The following is a 20,015-nucleotide window of genomic DNA, read 5'->3' as shown; positions in this document are numbered from 1 at the left end:
CTGAGATTAAAGTCAGAATTCTGAGATTAAATTCAGAATTCTGAAAATAAGTCAGAATTCTGAGATTAAAGTCAGAATTCTGAGATTAAATTCAGAATTCTGAAAATAAGTCAGAATTCTGAGATTAAAGTCAGAATTCTGAGGTTAAAGTGAGAATTCTGAGATTAAAGTGAGAATTCTGCGAAAAAGTCAGAATTCTGAGATTAAAGTCAGAATTCTGAGATTACATTCTGAATTCTGAGAAAAAGTTAGAATTCTGAGAATAAAGTCAAATTTTGAGATTAAAGTGAGAATTCTGAGATTAAAGTGAGAATTCTTAGAAAAAGTCAGAATTCTGCGAAAAAGTCAGAATTCTGAGATTAAAGTCAGAATTCTGAGATTAAATTCTGAATTCTGAGAAAAGGTTAGAATTCTGAGAATAAAGTCAAATTTTGAGATTAAAGTGAGAATTCTGAGATTAAAGTGAGAATTCTTAGAAAAAGTCAGAATTCTGAGAAAAAGTCAGAATTCTGAGATTAAATTCTGAATTCTGAGAAAAAGTTAGAATTCTGAGAATAAAGTCAAATTTTGAGATTAACGTGAGAATTCTTAGAAAAAGTCAGAATTCTGAGAATAAGTCAGAATTCTGAGAAAAAGTCAGAATTCTGAGATTAAATTCTGAATTCTGAGAATAAATCAGAATTCTGAGAAAAAGTTAGAATTCTGAGAATAAAGTCATATTTTGAGAATAAGCCAGAGTTCTGAGAAAAAGTCAGAATTCTTAGATTATAGTCAGAATTCTAAGAAAAAGTTAGAATTCTGAGAAAAAGTTAGAATTCTGAGATTAAGTCAAATTTTGAAAATAAGTCAGAATTGTGAGAAAAACTCAGAATTCTTAGATTAAAATCAGAATTCTGAGATTAAAGTCAGAATTCTTAGAAAAGTCAGAATTCTGAGATTAAAGTCAAAATCTGTTACCGGTAACTTTTTTTATTTTTGTGTATTATTTTCTCTGAAGATATATATAACTATTAAATAATATAATGATTGTATTTCAAAACATGTTCATTTGTTTAAGGATGCTAATAATTATGTCATGTTATATAAAACTGACTTTACATAGAAATAATCAAAATGAGCCAAACTGGAACCTTGAAATGACGTCATCTTAATTTAATCATTTTATAAACTATGATTAGTTCAAAGAAATCTAATTTCTGAAATAAATTAATTTGCACATATATTTTTAGCATTTAAATGTATCTAGCAACATAATAAAAGCCAGACTAATTTACAAAATCTTCCTTAACCTTCTATTATTCTTGACATTACATCTATGAGGCTCATTTCGTCATGATTCGGACCCCCTCGGTAGTTTCCGGGCATCTTCGGCTTTGCTTCGTTCATTTCCGGTCAGCGTCGCCATCTGCTTTCTCGTCCTTCTCCAATCTCCGTGTTGTTGTTCCCGGTGACGCGGCGGAGGTGTAGCCTGACGCGGGCTCTTACGTGTCGGCCTGAATAAAAGTGGAGCTCCGGAGACCCGGGAGTGACGAAAGGCTGTCTCTATCGGTAAGGAGAAAGGATGTCTGGGCTTCGGAGAGGCGGGAGGCGGCCGCTCAAAGTGTCTGTTGGTTCGGGTTCGGTCCGACGGGAAACAAAGAGATCATGGCGCCGCGGTGTGTTTGTAGCAGGATGGAGGGAGGGGAGTCTGCGGCTGTTTGGGAGAATCTGTAGGACTGAATCGGTTTGGATAGTGAAGCTAAACGGGCAGTTTTTCTGTTAACCCGCTATAAAGTCATATTGCGACATTATTGCGCGGGACTGCAAAGGATGTAAAACGGATACATGCGCAAAAATTTGCGCCGTTTTCCCGAATCACTCAATAAAAGCACCTTATTTTATGTTTGTTTCCCCACATTAAAAACCGTTATTTATTTTTCCCTACAGTATTTTCACCACTACATTTCCAATTTTTTTTTAATAGAATTTTTTTCCCCACAAGGTTTTAAGCCCTTCTGTTTGACAGACACTGAAACGGGCTCCAGAAGATACTCCTCATCTTATTTTCTAATAAAGCTTTTTTCGTGCGTTTTATTGATTTATATATTTTTTTGTTTATCGGGTGTAAACGTTTGCCTTGAGGGGGGCGTTGCCCGGCCATGTGGCTCGGCTGTCACTCGAAGAGCATCCAAGTGATTTTTGAAAAGCAGAGGGAGAAATGTGTAAAGCCAATCATGCAGCGGAGAGACGCTACGCACAGTGTGAGATCACTGAGAACAGGGAACAACACGTTCCTGATCATCAGAGGCTGCAGCGCCTCAACACACCTACAGATCCCTAAAGGCAGACCAACACTGAAAGGCTGCTTCAGTTTCACAGCCTCTGCTTGTTAAAGAGTTTTTAGAGGCATTACGAAGAAAAACTAATTAGGGGGTCAACAGAGTAGGGTGACCAGATTAGGGTTTCTGAAAAGGAGGACCATTTTTTATGGGGGGGTTATTGTTTTTAAAGGCTTAAAATGGTATAAAAATGAGTGTGCCTCACCAGGCTAATGTAGTAAAACAATGACCTGGAAGCCATTGAAGAAAAGTCCCAACTTTCGTCTTTGAAAATCTCTTAAAAATTGAAAATAGCTTAAAATCGCATAAAAGCAAGTGCGCCTTTCATATTATCTACTGGCATGATTTTATATTAGGTTAAAAACAAGTCATCAAAAACCTTTAACAGTGCTGATTCAGTACTGTGAATTTTTTTGTACCCTGACTGAAAGGGATCCAAAATGCCAGCTTTGTCTAAAAAAAGGTTGCACCTGTGCCAAGACACATTTCTCTAAAATCTTTTAAACAATTTGGAAATTGGTCGATAATTTAATAGATTTATGGTATCCAAACTAGGTTTTTATATCAGTGGTTCAACAGCCGTTTTTTTTACAGAAAGAAGGCACAGTTCCAGAAGACAGACTACTGTTTATTATCTCACCAACAACGGGGCTAATGGTGACCCAAATGTCCATAAAAAAGCTCTAAAACAATTTCTGTTAAAACAGCTGGAGAGACAGGCTGAAACTGCGTAAAGACAAATGAGCAGCGATTTACCACGGAGGGACCCATAATAAAAGCTGATATATCCGCCCTGATAGTATCCACCTTTTTGATAAAAAATTGAAGGAATTCACTACAAGTTTCGCCTGTCATTTGCAGTGAAGTGGATGGAATAGGATTAAAAACAGAGTCAATCATTTTAAAAAATAATACAGGGCTTGCTGAGATTATTTAAGATTAGATCAGAAAAATACTCGTTTCTTTCAACCCTAACCACACTCTGCTACTTTTTCCAGCTCTCTTTATGAATCTGGTCTTACTGCCACTTTCGCTCCGCCTTCAGACAGTTGCGCCGAGCTGCGCGCGCATATTGTCATTGAGCCATGGGTCATGCTTTAAGCGAGGAGGTTCGGAAGTACAACCACTTTTACGATGCCTCAGACAAATTATATAAATAAATACATCCTCTTCGATGTCTAGCAACTCTAGATCCATCTCCGTGACTGTGATATCTTGCAGACGTGCCATCGTTGTTTTGGAAGATAAACACTCCCGCCGGCGATGCCGAAGTTCTCGCAAGCTCTTGAATAGTCTCCCCCCTGCGCTTTGGCGGGAAACTGCTGTGGGTCCCTAGAAATTCTAGACAGTCTGTGCAGAAGCATACCAGCAAAACTTGTTCGCAACTGTTTCGGCCTACCAGATCAAACTATTGTTGATTTCAGTAAATAATCATTTTGTGTTGCTTTCAGCACTCCTACCATAAAACCTGCAGCAAACTTTCCTCTTTTATCTTCTTTGAAAACCAGGAATCGGTAATTCAAATAAAAAATAAAAATGACCAGTTTGTGTTGGTCTATTGGGGAAAAAAGAGCCTCCTGGTTCCTCCTATAGGCTAAAATCCTGACTGTTATACTTCACTTTCACAAAATGCATTTTCAGTGTCTAAAAAGTGTCCAAAGCCCATCACTAAATGATTGCTTGAAATAGGGAATACTGCCATGACCTTGCAAATGTAAGCATGAATGAAATCTTTAGTTACTCTGTATTTCAAGTTGTATCCATTGCATCCAAATGCACCTAACATTTTTGACCATTTGTATTGACTCTCACTTTTCTTGAGATCCAAACTTTGAATCGATTTTAAAGTTGGTAAAGCTGATTAACAGTGACTGCCGCATTATGATGATGGAGCAGAAAGAGATATTTAGTGTCAAAATGAGACCTGACTGTTTCCAACCCAAACATTATCGATAACAAAGTAGCTCAAGGCTCATTCTCTTTTGAAACACATTCAAAGTGTAAAGTTATTAGCAAGAACACACAAGTTCTTTAAAACAGCAGGGGGGAAAATGGCATAAGTAGGCCCCTCACAGAGTATGCCATTGGGTAAAAATATATGACCGACACAAAAAGGTCTATTTCCCAATGATCCTATCAGAACTGCAAAAACATCACTTGATACCATCATGGATTTTAAGTTCATCTGCTGTTCTCTCAGTGAGCAGGCAGCTGATGAGGAGACATGCACAGACATGCCCACAACAGACAGGAGGAAATTGGGGGTGTCTGTCAGTAGAGCCCTGCTGTCCAAGCTTACATCCATCATGGACAACACCTTTCACCCCCTGCACCAGAGTGTGGAGGAGCTGAGCAGCTCTTTTAGTCAAAGACTTTTACATCCTGTTTGTTAAAAGGAGCGCTACCCCCGGTCATTCATCCCTGCTGCAACCCGACTCTACAATGCGACACTACAACGGCAATAACTTGTGCAATGTATGATGTGCAATTACTATATAATACAATGTCCAATAACCTGTTTCTTTATATTTGACACCCAATACAATAGCTATATATATAAATATCCATCTATATATATATATATATACACATGTAAACACCCTGTGCCATAACTCTGTATAATGATCCTGCTATAACATTTTTTTTTTTAAAAAGCTGTCGTGTGGACGCACTGAATATACTGTATATAACCCATCCACCTTTTTCTTCCATTGGCACCTCCTCCTTCTTCTCTTTTTGACTGTTTGAGCTGATGTAACGAGTAAATTTATCCACTGTGAGAACAACAAAGAACAATGAATCAATCAACTGATTTAGTGAGAATCAAATAGTCTAGATTATTCAAAGTTAAAGGGACAGTATGGAGGATTTATCGCCATGTAGTGTTGCACTAAATGAATTACAACTGACAGACTGGTGCATTCTCTTTAAGCATTTCAAAACTACTAAGGGAGTCATGCAGTGACATCTCCTAACAGTAATACATTACTTACAAGCTCATCCAACGTAGGCTAACAAAATAGGCTTCTCTGTCTTGTTTTAACAAAGGAGCAAAAATAAACGTCAAGTTATGTCCACTAATTTTTAAATTGTCTCCTATTGGGAAAATCTGCACCAATGTTGTTTTTTCATTGTTGTCTTTTTCCTTTTATTTGTTTCCCATGCCTCTCACTTGACATAAAGTACAAATTTTCCTCCATTGCAAGATAGAATGTTCTACAGTTGTTTTTTTTTGTTTTTAACTCTTCGGCCACCAACGACACATTTCCAGATACAGGGAAAACACATCAGGCCAACAAGTTTGTCTGATTTCTGCTTCTGTGATCAAAAATGTCGACACAACATTGCATCTCCCATTGGGTGCACCACCTCTTATGTATTTATAAACTACTTACTCTGACCTATGAGAATTACTATAAAGAGTTCATATTATGCTACATTTTCAAATAAAAAATACTAGCAATGAGCCCTCCAGAACAGTTTTTAACTCTTGGAACAGGATTATTCCTCTTAGACTAGACAGAGAGCATGTACCAATAACCGCCTCATTCAGCCCTCTTCTAATCAATCTGTTTTGGCTTTCCATGCCCCGCCCTCCAGCACACCAGAATCATATTTAAAATCTAGTATGGGGGGTTGAATTCACCTTAGGTGGATGTGCATTAAAATTGCTCTTCAATTGCATTTATTTGTTGGGAACAGTGTTTTTGTCGTCATAGATTTTTTTCTTCAAAGGTGGCAAAAGGATTTAAGGGATCTATATGAACCTGTATTCAAGAGATGATTTGGCAGCAGCTTTTTATAAAAGTGATTCCCCCCCCCCCTTTTATTTGCTTCTAATTTCTATCCGTAGCTTTGCCAATGAAGATGGAGCCAGCAGCCGAGGCTCAGCAGGCGGCGGACACTGCTGTGACTGAGACAGAGAACCAGCAGATCACCCCGGCACAGATCGCCACCTTAGCACAGGTAATGAGGCACACTCCAACTGTTCCTGCTGTTTGAGTCTGGAAGGATAAGAGGTTCTGATAAACAGAGTTATAAATGTTGCAATGGGTCTATGGAACAGAAAATTGTCACGCTTTTTCATTTAAGGTGTCCATGACAACAGGACACGCCTCGGCAACAGGACCCACAGTAACGCTGGTCCAGCTTCCCAATGGTCAGACGGTTCAGGTCCATGGAGTCATTCAGGCTGCACAGCCATCTGTTATCCAGTCCCCACAGGTCCAGGCTGTGCAGGTACAACTTCTTTTTAGGGTGTAAGAGTATTAAATTAATACAGAGTACCATTTAAGGCAAGATTGTGTTTAATTTATGTCTTATTTGATTTAAGATCTCCACTATAGCAGAAAGTGAGGATTCGCAGGAATCAGTCGACAGTGTGACGGACTCCCAGAAGCGCAGAGAGATTCTGTCACGGCGTCCGTCATACAGGTAATTAGGACCAGCAACATAATCTTAGATCATTTCCAGGCCCAAACACCGTTTTTTTAAATAAGTGGACTCATGTCTTTAACACTAGGTTTACTTTGAATTCAGTTTCTAACTTCCTTCCGTTGATGATCAAAAAAGTCCCAACAACTATAACTCATCTCTTTAATCAGATCTGCATTAGGAAATGAAAGCTGGCTAATAATAAGTGACTGTTTGTCCGGACAGAAAAATTCTCAACGACCTTTCATCCGACGCTCCGGCGGTTCCTCGGATCGAGGAGGAAAAGGCTGAGGACGACTCATCTGCCGCTGCAGCTACACCTGCCATCACCACCGTTACCGTGCCGACCCCCATCTACCAGACCAGCAGCGGACAGTACAGTAAGTGGCAGCTGACTCAATGTTTCTACTACTTTTTTTTTTAATGAAAAATAAAAAAACAAGCAATTTTTTTTTAATTAACATATGTTGAATGTAACTAGCATACCACCTCATTGCCTTACTGTATGGTCAAAAGCCTGTATTACCACAAAGTTATTTGGGTAGACAGCTTGGAAACCAACATTAAAAAAGTGATTTAAGTAAAAAAATAAAATAGGTGATTAAATAATAAAACTGTAAAGCTTTATGGATATCTAGTCTCCTTTTTTGCAAAGCTTTGATTTGCTAATGTTATTTATATAAACTCTGATTAAATAAAGTCTTTAGAAGATCGACATTAAATAACTACAGATCTTATTTTTATAGAAAGTTTTTAGGCATTTTGCTCACTTCTGATTTGTGTCATTTAGTTGCGATCACGCAGGGCGGAGCCATTCAGCTGGCCAATAATGGCACAGATGGAGTTCAAGGCCTTCAGACTCTGACCATGACCAACGCCGCTGCAGCAGCCGCTCAGCCTGGAACCACCATCCTGCAGTATGCACAGACCAGCGACGGCCAGCAGATACTGGTTCCCAGTAACCAGGTTGTGGTCCAAGGTGGGATCCTGTATCTTAAAGTCGTGTTTCTGTTTAGAGAGCTTTTATATTTTTGAATGTTAAACACAGGCTACCATTTTTAGCTGCTAATTATCACCCTTTTTTTACTGACTTTGCCTTACAGCCACTTCAGGTGATGTCCAAGCTTATCAAATCCGAGCAGCCCCTGCCAGCACCATCACCCCTGGTGTCGTCATGGCCTCCTCCCCTGCACTCCCAACACAGGGAGCCACAGAAGAAGTCACTAGAAAAAGGGAGGTCCGCCTCATGAAGAACAGGTATGGCCGGCTTTGTGTTGTAGTGATGCGTTAAGGGGGAAAAAAAGTTGTTTTTACAATGGCTCCAATGGCAAACTAGAAGACTCGACTTATTAATGATTAAAAATATGCCCCATTGACACTACCCCTCTGAAAACAATCCTCGCTGAGGTCGCCGAGCTTGGTTCTTTACGACCATTTACACATGCTAAGCACAGTTCCTCGCCTCCTAATGGTGGTCCACGATGCTACAGCTTTCAATGCGGGAATTACGCAAACAGAAATGTCGGCGCTCATAACATTTAGGTACTTATGTGCCCGGATTGCATCCTCCACCCAAATTTCAATGAGAGCCTCGGTCTCTGCATCATTCAAGGCCGCACCATGCTCTTTTGATGCCATTTATGGTTAATAGGATTAGAAGAAGGTCATGTTGTGAACAGGTGAAGAGATCGTGAATTACAAAGCCGGACACGCTGGAAAACCTGCTAAATTAGTCAGTTGACTGTAAATAGGAGATGATGCGGTCTGCTCATGCACTCTTTGTTACCAAATAACTGAGCCACAGATGAACCGTGCCGGGCCTGTTGAACTAGTCGCAGATTTGGTTCGGTTGTGTCTGGTGTCTCGGACCGCTCTCTGCACGGTTTCAAAAGGCTAGTGTAAATGGGGCTATTGTTGCAATCTTTACTGATCCTGTGATCCAATCAAGTCTCTTTTAAACCAAACACAAGAAATGAAACTGTATTGTTTGTCCTCCCTCTTACAGAGAGGCAGCCCGGGAATGCCGCAGAAAGAAGAAGGAGTATGTTAAATGTCTGGAGAACAGAGTCGCTGTCCTGGAGAACCAAAACAAGACATTAATCGAAGAACTGAAAGCACTTAAAGATCTTTACTGTCATAAATCCGAGTAGCTTGTCTCCTGAACACAGAGCTGGGCTAAGTAGTTTCCAGTTTCTTTCAAATGCTTTGACTGTTTTATTCTGCCAGCCTGGCCTTTCAATCTGCTCACGGCTGGCTTCTTGGTTTCCTCTTAATTTTTTATTTATTGGTTTCTTTTTTTTAAGCTATACCCATTTAACCTTTAACAGCACAACACATTTTAACGTATGACGTACTGTCATAAGAATAAATAGGGAAAACATGAGAAAAGTGCCGTCTTAAAGCTGGTACTATAAACTGAGATCCTGTTACCATTATTTAGTTTGGTGCTGGATGCTGTAGAAAGCAGCAAGTCAGCATATCCTGCTTTAGTTGGTAAATCATGCATTTCTGTTGTTTGTTTTGTGGAAAAGGTGCCTGAGTCAGATGATGCTGTGGAGATCTAACCTTTTAGATTTGTTTTCAAATTGCAGACTCCTGTTTGATTTTCTGTACTAGCATAGCTATGTCAAACACAAAGGTCAGTTTCTGAGACATACCGAAGATGTTAATGGCTGTTTCTCAGCTTTTAAACATCGTTCCGCCTCATTGAACTCTAGGATACTTTCACTTTAATTGTGTAAGCAATAATGTCTTCAAGGTACATCTGTTTACCCTGTGTTATGATTTACAACACTGTTGTAATTGCCTACAAAAAAAGGCCAGACAATGACAAGCCTCCTAAGACATATTGACCGCCTTTTTAGTTAAATATCAATGTTTTATATCATGTCGATTTACTAAATGGTCCTATTATGAAATATGTCTATAGTTAGAATCTTAGTAAGCTGGACTTGGTGTGTCAGAGTCAGACTGAAAAATACTGTAAATCTAACCTTGATGTGCAACTAATGGAAAACTAGTGAAACTCACTCCCAAAACTATCACTCAAAAAAAAATGAAGAGTTGTGACATAAACAAAGCACTTATTTGATTTGTTGTTTGTTGTATATTTATTAACATCTACACTAAGAATAGCTAAAGATGAGATTTTTTTTTTCATTTGCAGAACTGATCTAAGTCATTTAAAAATAGGCATTTGGCAATACCTCAACATAATCCTAAACTTGGTAAAAAACAAAGTCCCATCTGCTTTCAATAAAATAAAACTACATTTCATAAGCGTGACTTAAGGAACATTGATTGTGTAGCATTAATTTGTTTTAATAAAGGCGATCAGGATCTTAACTAATGAATTTTCTTTTTTTTATTATTATATTTCTGCCAGCTGGAATGCCTGCACAGCCTCAATATGCTCTCCCAACCAGTCAGTTAGGTTTGGAAAGCTAGTATAATGTTCTAATAGTAAAGCTTGCATAGCTTTATCATTTTTTAATACAGAATCTTCAACAAACTCCCCTCCTGCACCTTCTGTAGATGTTTTCCTGCAGGGCAGTTTGCTAATGAGGCTGCAGATGAAACCTATTGGTTCTGATAGTAAATTATTCAATTTCACCAATGCGCTGTACGTCAGCTGCACTCTGTGCACCCGTTCTAGGACACCTATGGGTATCCGAGCATGTCGCAGAGCAGCATTGTCTTTTTCAGACATTAGTGTTACACGGCATGCTGGGATTGCAGCTTAAAAAAATCTCAAACAGTAAAGATAACAAAGGCGTCCCTGAATAATTGTGTTAACTTTTTTTTCCCCATCATCATAACATATGTCAAAGCTCATATAATGAGGTAATAATTTGGAGAAAAAAAATGTAAGCAGTGTTCCTGCAAGAGACCAAAACAATCTTTATAAAATCGTATAGCAATAGTCCAGTTGGATTTCATCTTACTTTTACTTGCACAGCAGTTATTTTGTTTTTTGAAGGCGTTCTAAGTTTCTGCATTGAAATGGATGTTTCTTCTTATCGACATTTATATCACATGTTACATCCCCCGTATACAACAGCTTGTGTAGAATAAAACATTTTATTGCAAAAGAGCACAACCTAAAAATAAAAAAAAGGGTTCAAAGTTAAACGTTATCATTCAATATAACTTTGTATAAAATTATGTTCAATGAATTCCTTTTCATTTCATTTGGTATTCTTTGAAATATTTCACTTTTGTTTATATGAACCATTTAAATGTATGAAATTGTGTTTTATTTTCTAGCAAATCTGTTATAAAGCAAAACATTTTGCTACAATTTCTTGAAAATAACACAAGTTGTATATTCACTCCTGTTGGAATGAGATCACTTGTATGTGTGCGTGTGCATTAAGAAGAAATGTGTATGTGGCTGTCTATATTTTATATTACTGTACATAGACTACAGCATGTGTAGACCATATATTTCAGTTTGACAAATGTTTTTATGACTTGTATTGAAAAAAAAAAGACTTTGCATATTTGTAATATACATCAGTGTATAATTCTAAGCAATGTTTTGTGTGTGTGTGTGCATTGTTGTGTCCCTCCTGGCCAACCAGCATTATGGCAGCTAGTGAATGAGGAAGGGCCTGTGTTGGAGGGGTTTATTTTTGGAATGTTTCAATCTGTTTTGGATCAGAGGTGTGTTAAGAGAAAGAGTTCATTCGCTTGAAAGACGTCGGGCCACTAAAGAAGTGAATTTGATCTTCTTTTTTTTTTCTTCTGTTCATCTGTGAATGTGACTGTTTTGATTATTATATGTATATTTTCTAATATTTGAAATGTAAACTGCTCCAACACCAAATCCTTTTATATAATACAATGGTGTCAAATGAAAGCACAATGTTTTTTCTCTGCATTGAAGCCCTTGTTTTTTTTGTTTTTGTTTTTTTTTTATCATAGCATGTGATTTAGAATAGATTTATCATAGAAAGTGATTTAGAATCTGCCTTTAGAAATATATAAATATCACTCAATTCAGAAACTAACTCCAAACTAGATACATTTTTAGCTTTTCAGTTTTATTATGATCATATTTATGAATCACCTTTATAAGAATCTATAGTCTTTAACATATAAAAAAGAGTGTACTATTAAAAATTCATCGTTTTTAGATTAATCCCATCCAAGATAATCTGATGTTGTAGGTTGAATTGAAATTACATGGCAAAGGTACCTCAGTCCTCTGACAAGAGATATAAAATAATAACAATAAATGTTTAACAGGAGATTTTTCCTTAAACGTCTTTATGCTGACATATTTTTTCATTTGTTTACCTAAATCCTTTTTTTTAGTTAAACAAACTGGTTCCTTTCTTTGATCTGAGTTTTTCACATGTGAAAGCCCTAGCTTTTCCTTTGCTTATCAAAGCGTGTAATATAGCTTCCTTTTTATTTGTACTACAGTGTGATTAAATGAAGAAATAAAAAGGCAAAAAAATTAACAGCATCATTTTGAGTTTATTGGAATAGTGTAAATTTTATACATACAAGTTTTAACAATTCATACAAATGGTCTGAATCAGTAGAATATGTCTGTTGGGCTCAGTTCCCCTAACTATTGAACCGTAACATTATATGTATTTTCAAAGGGAAATGAAAATTACTGTCAACTTTTGGTGCTAAATAAAACCCTCTGGCATGATTACTTGTTATTTTTTACTTAAAAACGTACGTTTTGTGACTCTGGGTGCCAGAAATGTTTGTATCTAATTGCCATATAAATATAAAATGCATAACTTTTGTGAGGGTGTAATAATTGTCACTTTTGTAAAGTCTGAACATAATTCACATGTATAGTGTCCCCTAAAGACAAGTTTATAAAATGTCATATCACTTTTAACTTGTTTTAATACATTTCCATTAATGCATTCTGTCTGCCCAAATTTTGAATGTGCTTTTACGCAATATGTCACTTTTTTTGGTAAATAACTCATGTCTTAATAAACTCCTCTAAAATACTCTATAGCAATTTTGTTTTATTTATATATTAAAGGTATAGTGAAGGATGTTCTTTTTCCAGGTGGATCATCAAAATAAGTGGTCCTCCTAATTGTAAATCATTCTGGTGATATCTTTATGTAAGGTCGTCCTATGTGCTCGTCCCCATTTTCACTTACAGGTGTTGAGTCTCAAATAGTGGAAAAATTGCAAGTCTTTTGGAAAGTAAACTTGTATGAACGGTGCAAACAGTAACTTTTAAGCAGAGCGTGCAGGAAGGGGAATGGGCTTGTGCACCCGCTCACACGCGTTTAATAGGCGTTCACACTCAGGAGAGGGTACAGGGTTGTCCATGTTCATTTTTTTTTTTATTGGAGACGCCGGGTCTTTTCAAAAATTCGCAAAATCCTCCGCTATACCTTTAAATCCATGATAGTGAACAACTATTACTAAAAATCTGAATTGGAAAAAAACTCAAAAACATCTCCAACTCTGTCATGCTGTGGGCTGGGGTTCCTCAAGTTTGTGTTCTTGGGCCTTTGCAGTTTACCCTGTACACAAAAAGGTTTTGAATATCACTATAGTGATAGTCATTAATGGAAATGATGAGCAGATATTAAGGGGGTTGATTTAACAATAAGGGGCCAATTAAAATCTTCAGTAAAAAGAAAAAAACATTATATTAGTGCACATTTCTCAAGACTACCTCGGGTTGTAAACAAAACAAAAACGTGTGCACGTTTTTGTTTTGTTTTTTTTGTTTTCAGAACTAACATTTATTTTGCGAAAATAAATTTGGAAGAGCTTGGTAAGGGAATACATTTATGTCTGAAAAGTTTCTGATAACTGATTCTGTTTGATATTTCATTTGTCATTGTACAAGCAGCAAGGAGAATTTACTTTTGTTTTTTGTTTCAATGCTGTTTTTTAGCTGCCCAGATATGGAAGCCCGTTTCCGCCACTCTGTAAAAAAAAATAATAAATAATCTCATTATAATGAGATAGTAACTCAATATAATGAGATACTATCTCGTTATATAGAGTTACTATCTCATTATAATGAGATACTATTTCATTATAATGAGATACTATCTCATTATTTTGAGTTACTTTCTCATTATAATAAGATAATAACACATTATAATGAGATAGTATCTCATTGTGAAATACTATCTCATTACTTTGAGTTACTAACTCATTATAATTAGATATTATCTCATTATAATTCAATTCAGTTTATTTATATAGCGCTGATTCACAACACGTCATCTCAAGGCACTTTACAGTTCAACCAGATAATACAGTCAAATTGATTCAAAGTTTTCTATCAAAGGAAAACCAGTTGATAACATTGACTCATTGACTCAAATGCAATTCCTCACACTAAGCATGCTTGTAGCGACAGTAGAGAGGAAAAACTCCCTTTTAACAGGAAGAAACCTCCAGCAGAACCAGGCTCAGTGTGAGCGGCCATCTGCTGAGGCCGACTGGGGTTCAAGGAGACAGAAGCAGAGATACAAAAAGCAGCTGTAAAATGCGGCCCCATCCAGGAAACACACGCCAGGCAGACGAGCTCCGAGCCAGCTCCCATGCCAGAGGATGAAGAGAGCACATCATGCCAGTCATGATCAGAGAAACAGGACTACACTGGAAAAAAGGCTGATCTCCAGCATCTATAAACAAGGGTACAAAAATCTCAGAATAATGAGATAGTAACTCAAAATAATGAGTTACTATCTAATTATAATAAGATAATAACAAATTATAACAAGATAGTATCTCGTTATAATGAGATACTATCTCGTTTTAATTAGATAATTTATTTTATTTTTGGCGGAAACGGGCTTCCATAGTTATCCTTGACGTTGTAAAAATAACAGCATTATAAATGAAAATTTCAATCAGCTTTTATTGACAGTTCATTTGACCAATCAGTAGTTCTTAAAAGTCATTGTTTTGATTTACCATTAGCCAATGAGAGGAAAGAGAATTCTGAACTAGGCGGGGCCACAGTATCACAGCGCAAAGTGAGCTCCAGCAACAGATGGCGACGGCAGGAGCGGCTGGTCGAGGATCAAATCTGTCACGGAGGATGATCTGATGGCAGGGACCCGGCCTATTTCAACAATCTTGATCTCCAATGTTGGATCTGGGAAAATACAAGCCATCCGCGTTTTACTCAAAATGCACTCTTTATAGCTGCTATTTCAATTTATTTAAGTATATATTTCGGCTGAAGGCCTCAGAAGCCTCGGACTGGATTTGGCGACCCACGGTACCAAGCGTAAGGATACCTCTCCTCGGAATGTCTCCTTAAAATGTTTTTGATAAGATGTTCTGTATTGAACCGTTGCTCTTTCTAAAGTCTGCTCTGTTCACGTCGTCGCGAAAAAAGTGAAATTAATGCGGTTTAGATTTAAGTTAAGGATACAAGCTAACTTTTTAGCTACATAGCAACGCTCTGGAATGAATGAATGAAGCAACGAGCAGGATTAACTAAACAAATGTTTACTCCTTACTGGCAGTTTATGTCACGGTTTCCAACAATGCGCCACTGATTTGTCTCTACTCAGGACAACCTTCTGGGCTAACTGTTTTTCGACTGTTACACTGGCTTTCCACCAATGGACAGGAATGCTTTGCTTGGGAGTGGATGGGCAGCGGCAGTTTAACAGGCAGAGATAGCAGCGCTGTGTGGGCACAAGACTCAACTGTCGTTTCCTAATGTTTATTAGGAAGGGCGAGTTCGGCTTCAGCTAGCTCCACATATATATGCACTAGTTGGACTTGGCAGCTATAAGTGTGAAGCTTACGCCCAGAGTTTGGAATGGGAAACACGGTGTCATGCTGCGTTTCTCCGGAGTCTAGTCCCAAACTCCCTTCTCGACAACCGGCAGAGCGGCTGGAGGAGTTCCCCACCAGCACCGAAGTCAGCGACGACAACACCGGGCCCTATCTGCAGCACATCAGCGACAGGGAGGTTCCTGATGGTAGGCGCTTACCACGTTATTACACTCACACTTTAATGTCTGGTAATCAGTGTGCATTTTGACACAACTAAACACTATCTGTTACATTTATACGATGAGGTTTAGGGCTAATCAAAAAAAACAAAAAAAACTGATTTTTAAAATTTATTACAGCATAATATGGGAAAAAAGTCAGAATTTTGACTTTAATCTCAAAATTCTGACTTTAATCTCAGAATACCCAACTTTAAAACTCAGAATTCCCGACTTTTAAGCTCAGAATTCCCGACTTTTAAACTCAGAATTCCTGACTTTAATCTCAGAAATCTGACTTTAATCTCAGAATTCCTGATTTTTAATCTCAGAATTCCTGATTTTTAATCTCAGAATTCCTGACTTTTAATCTCAGAATTCCTGACTTTTAATCTCAGAATTCCTGACATTTAATCTCAGAATTCCTGACATTTAATCTCAGAAATCTGACTTTAATCTCAGAATTCCTGACTTTTAATCTCAGAATTCCTGACATTTAATCTCAGAATTCCTGACATTTAGTCTCAGAATTCCTTACTTTTAATGTCAGAATTCTGACTGTAATCTCAGAATTTTGGATCTTAATGTAGATGGGCATCATGAAAGAATAGATGTGGGAGCATTTAGATTCACTGACAAAGATGTGAGTTGTTTAAGAGGGCCAATAACACTTTAGTGGAAAATGATGGAATTAGGCGACTTTTTACGTGGCGGTGATGCTACTGCATTAATGGAAGAGCAGAAGGTGATTATAACAAGAGAGCTAGTTTAGTCTCTAAAACAGACATGGCTACGGCTTGATGCTAACATGTTTGTTAGGTGTCAGAATTCAGTCAGAATTCTGAGAAAAATAAAAAAGTCAGAATTTTTTTTTTTTCATATTGTACTTTGATCAAAATTCTCAGTCATCCAGGTCATAGTCATTCAAATTCAAATGTTTGAATTTGAATTGAGAAAGCTTCCTGTAGGGGAAGCGAAACGTCTTCAAACCTTGGAAATCAAGTCCAGTGGATTGTTTTTAAACTTTTAAGGAATTCATATTAGACTGAAATAAAATTTAAAATCATTTAACTTTTTTAATTTTTTCAGTGGCCCTAATCCTTTTCCGTACATCTAAGAGCAAAAAAAGGGGCTTTAAAATTTAAATCAAGTCCATCTACATGCCTCACCACAATAATGATAGTATTCAGGGTCAGAGATTAGAGATAAAAAAGGAAACTCCCTTTAATCAGATGACACCTTTCATTTGACATGCTTAGCAAAAGTATTGCTATCCCTAAGTGGCTGAGGATTGCAAATTCAGTGAAAATACATGATTTTAGAGCAAATGCAAAAGGTTTTGCAAACTTATAAAATAGACTAAAGTGTATTATTATATTATTACTGCTCTAAGTGGGCTGCTCTTTCAGTTAAAGGCATTAACAATTACTAAATTAGTTGATTGTTTCAATAATCGATTTATCTGATTAATTGTTAAAAGTGTAGAGACTCTAAAAGATGCCTTCAGCTGACAGCAACCCAGTTGGAGCAGTTATAAAAAATAAAAATTTACTTTTAAGATACTGTAAACATTTTCATCTGTCAAAATGCTATATCAGAAGAGGTCTAGTAGAAACTGTAAAAAAAACATTCTTTAAAGAACCTTATGCTATCCCATTATTAATTGAAAATAAAATAATTGATAGATTATTGATTGGCAAAAAAATTGTTAGTTGCAGCCCTACTTTAGTCTCATTTTGGGGTTTGCTAGTCTAATGTTTGATTTTGCATGGTATTTTGAATGTATTGCACCTTTTGTCCACCGTAGTATCCCTTAAGACTTTCCATGTTTTGCTATATTACAACTACAAACTTTACCTTATTTAAAATCAAGGTGCATTTTTGTGAAGAGCATGGGAAATGGTACAGCAACTTAAAAATCGGAAAACAAAGCAGACAGGTCAGGTTTAGCATAGCATTGTGGAGACATTTAAAGAGTAGGATCAACCTAAACTTATATCATCACCTAAAACAGAAAGATATGGCACAATCGAAAAAGTCCCAGAACATGGCTTGTAACTAGAAAATGAGTAACTCTGAAGGAGCTGCAGAGATCTAAAGCTTTGTTTGGAGAATTTGTTGACAGCCCTGCTAGGATCAATATAGAATATATGAAAGGGTGGCAAGAACAAGGATCTCCTTGACAGAAAGCCATAACTGGTGCTCTAGTGTGAGAAGAACCAATGATTTTCAACACTGAAACACGGCAGTGACAGCTTTTCTCTTCCCTTAACATAGCATTCCAACTCTGCTCCTTGATTTCATTGTTTAATCTTGTTGAAATTCCGAAATTATGTTCCAAAACATTATTCCCCCCCGCCTCAGAGAGCCCTGATTAATAAAGGCATCTCAAGCATTTTTTCCTGTAGCTGCCTTCAAAGCTCCCTTTTGTATCATCAGCACTTGTCTTCCCTCTTTGCATTGATTTCCAGTTATGTAAAGTATTTATGGCATTCCTGTCACTGCGGACGGCCCAGAGACACCAGCTGTTGGTCAGGCATGGATCAGAATCCATCCAGCAGTCCTTCACACATTCCTCCCTGACGTGTTTTCACAAATACCCATAAACATCTAATCCCTCGTCTTTTATGTAATGTCTCTCCTGCAGGGATTTGAAGAAAGACTTTCATGTTCTAATCATTTTTATTTTTGGGCGGTTATCTTGAGATTTAGCCACGATTTATGCAAACAGCCTTTCAGCAGCTGACAGCTGAGTCTTGCAAATATTGTTTTGCAGGAATCCGACTTCTGTCAGGTGTATGTTTGTTCATGGTTTTTAGCTCTCTGCTCATCTCTGCCCACAAACGAGAAGCAAACAGACACTCCCATCTCCGCTTTTAAGCCTTTGCACATTTAATGTTTTCCCAGAGCTGGCCTTGGAATCTAATCCATCGGACCACGCCCGGGCAAGCACCATCTTCCTCAGCAAGTCCCAGACAGACGGTCAGTGGTCCGGATATTTCACTCAGAAATGTCCCATTGAGTGTTATCCATGTGAGATAATTTGCACATATCTGAAACTGTTTACTGTCCATATCATGTTATTTTTACTTTCTTTTTGTGCCTGTTTGGTTTTCATGACAGCAGCAGAACTCTGGATAACTGCAGCGTCAGCTGTGGTTATTTATGGGTTTGTTTAACCCTTAGGTTTGAGTAAAGATGAAATAAATCAAATCAAAATCTGACAAACCTCACATTTATAGACCGTATGGATGCTCCAATCAGGATTTTTGCCACCGATCTTGATACTGATCACCCAGAGGGCCCATTACACAGATGGCTGTTCATTTTTAGATTTTGGTTTAAATGCTACATCTGTGATCTGGAATAATGCCATCATCAAATCACCTAGTTTTGACAAGCCATATAAAAAAGCATACTATTGTAAGTATTCGGTCAAGAAGTCATATGAAAAACGTATTAAAAGGTTTAATTTAACAGGTTGAAAACGGTCACACATAAATAACTTTTTTCATATATAAATGTCACAAAACCGGCTATAAGAAATAATGTAAAAATAAAATCAAAAAGTACATGCCAGTTGCATCTAAATAATCATAAGTTACTAAATGAAAACTGCCTGAGAACCTGGCTGATTGTTTTATGGTTTTGCAAACTGAGTTGTTCTGCTTTCTGCACCGTGTCACAGATCGAGTGAGGCGCTAAAACCCTCTTCCTAGCTCTTATCAGTTTTGGACATCTTTTTTTTTAAGATGCATCCTGCAGCTTTAAGGAGAGTGAGACTCCACTGTGGTGAAGCTCGAACTGCACTATGTCTCAGAAATATTTACGGCCAGTTTTTTTTTTTTTTTTCCTGCAGTGTGCCTTGAAAACTTGCAATCCATCAAGGGCTTGCTTTTAAATTACATGTTGTATTTAGTTTATTGATGGATTTTGACACTTTACGCCTCAGAGGAATTTTTCCATTGCTAGACCCGAACTTCATATTACTCTCAAAGCACAAACGTTCCACATGACCGTGCTTAGGATCAGCTGCCGCTCTGTGCAGTGAGACTGAAGGGGGGAGACATGCTGCAGGCGGAGCCTCTGCAGACTGCAAAGTAAAAGATCAGGGGATCAGTTTCTGTGATTGGTAACAACAGATGGTAATCCCAAACCGATTCAATTCAGTTTATTTATATAGCGCCAATTCACAACAGGTAATAAGGCACTTTATAGTTCTCCAGATCATACAGTCAAATTGATTCAAAGTTTTCTATCTAAGGAAAACGAGTTGATTGCATCGACTCATTGACTC

At 37.5% G+C, this 20,015-nt stretch overlaps 2 protein-coding genes across 2 annotated transcripts in view; both read left to right on the top strand.

Moving 5' to 3' along the window:
* Positions 1 to 1,392: 1,392 nt before the first annotated feature.
* Positions 1,393 to 9,952, top strand: creb1 (cAMP responsive element binding protein 1). Its single transcript, XM_015398971.1, has 8 exons — positions 1,393 to 1,548; positions 6,172 to 6,284; positions 6,411 to 6,557; positions 6,652 to 6,752; positions 6,978 to 7,132; positions 7,543 to 7,731; positions 7,856 to 8,009; positions 8,758 to 9,952. The coding sequence occupies exons 2-8, from the start codon at positions 6,180 to 6,182 to the stop codon at positions 8,900 to 8,902; spliced, it is 996 nt and encodes a 331-aa protein (XP_015254457.1). The 5' UTR covers positions 1,393 to 1,548; positions 6,172 to 6,179; the 3' UTR covers positions 8,903 to 9,952.
* Positions 9,953 to 14,751: 4,799 nt separating this feature from the next.
* ccnyl1 (cyclin Y like 1) overlaps positions 14,752 to 20,015 on the top strand; it is a 19,312-nt gene continuing 14,048 nt past the window's right edge. The window contains exons 1-2 of the mRNA XM_015398968.1: positions 14,752 to 15,706; positions 18,626 to 18,700. Coding sequence (XP_015254454.1) covers positions 15,544 to 15,706; positions 18,626 to 18,700 — 238 coding nt within the window. The 5' untranslated portion in view covers positions 14,752 to 15,543. The remainder of the gene's footprint in view (positions 15,707 to 18,625; positions 18,701 to 20,015) is intronic.

The sequence above is a fragment of the Cyprinodon variegatus genome, unplaced genomic scaffold, assembly GCF_000732505.1.
Source record: "Cyprinodon variegatus isolate N-32 unplaced genomic scaffold, C_variegatus-1.0 Scaffold975, whole genome shotgun sequence".
Classification (NCBI taxonomy): domain Eukaryota; kingdom Metazoa; phylum Chordata; class Actinopteri; order Cyprinodontiformes; family Cyprinodontidae; genus Cyprinodon; species Cyprinodon variegatus.
The sequence above is the reverse complement of the archived record's forward strand: the minus strand, read 5'-3'. Positions and strand labels throughout refer to the sequence as shown.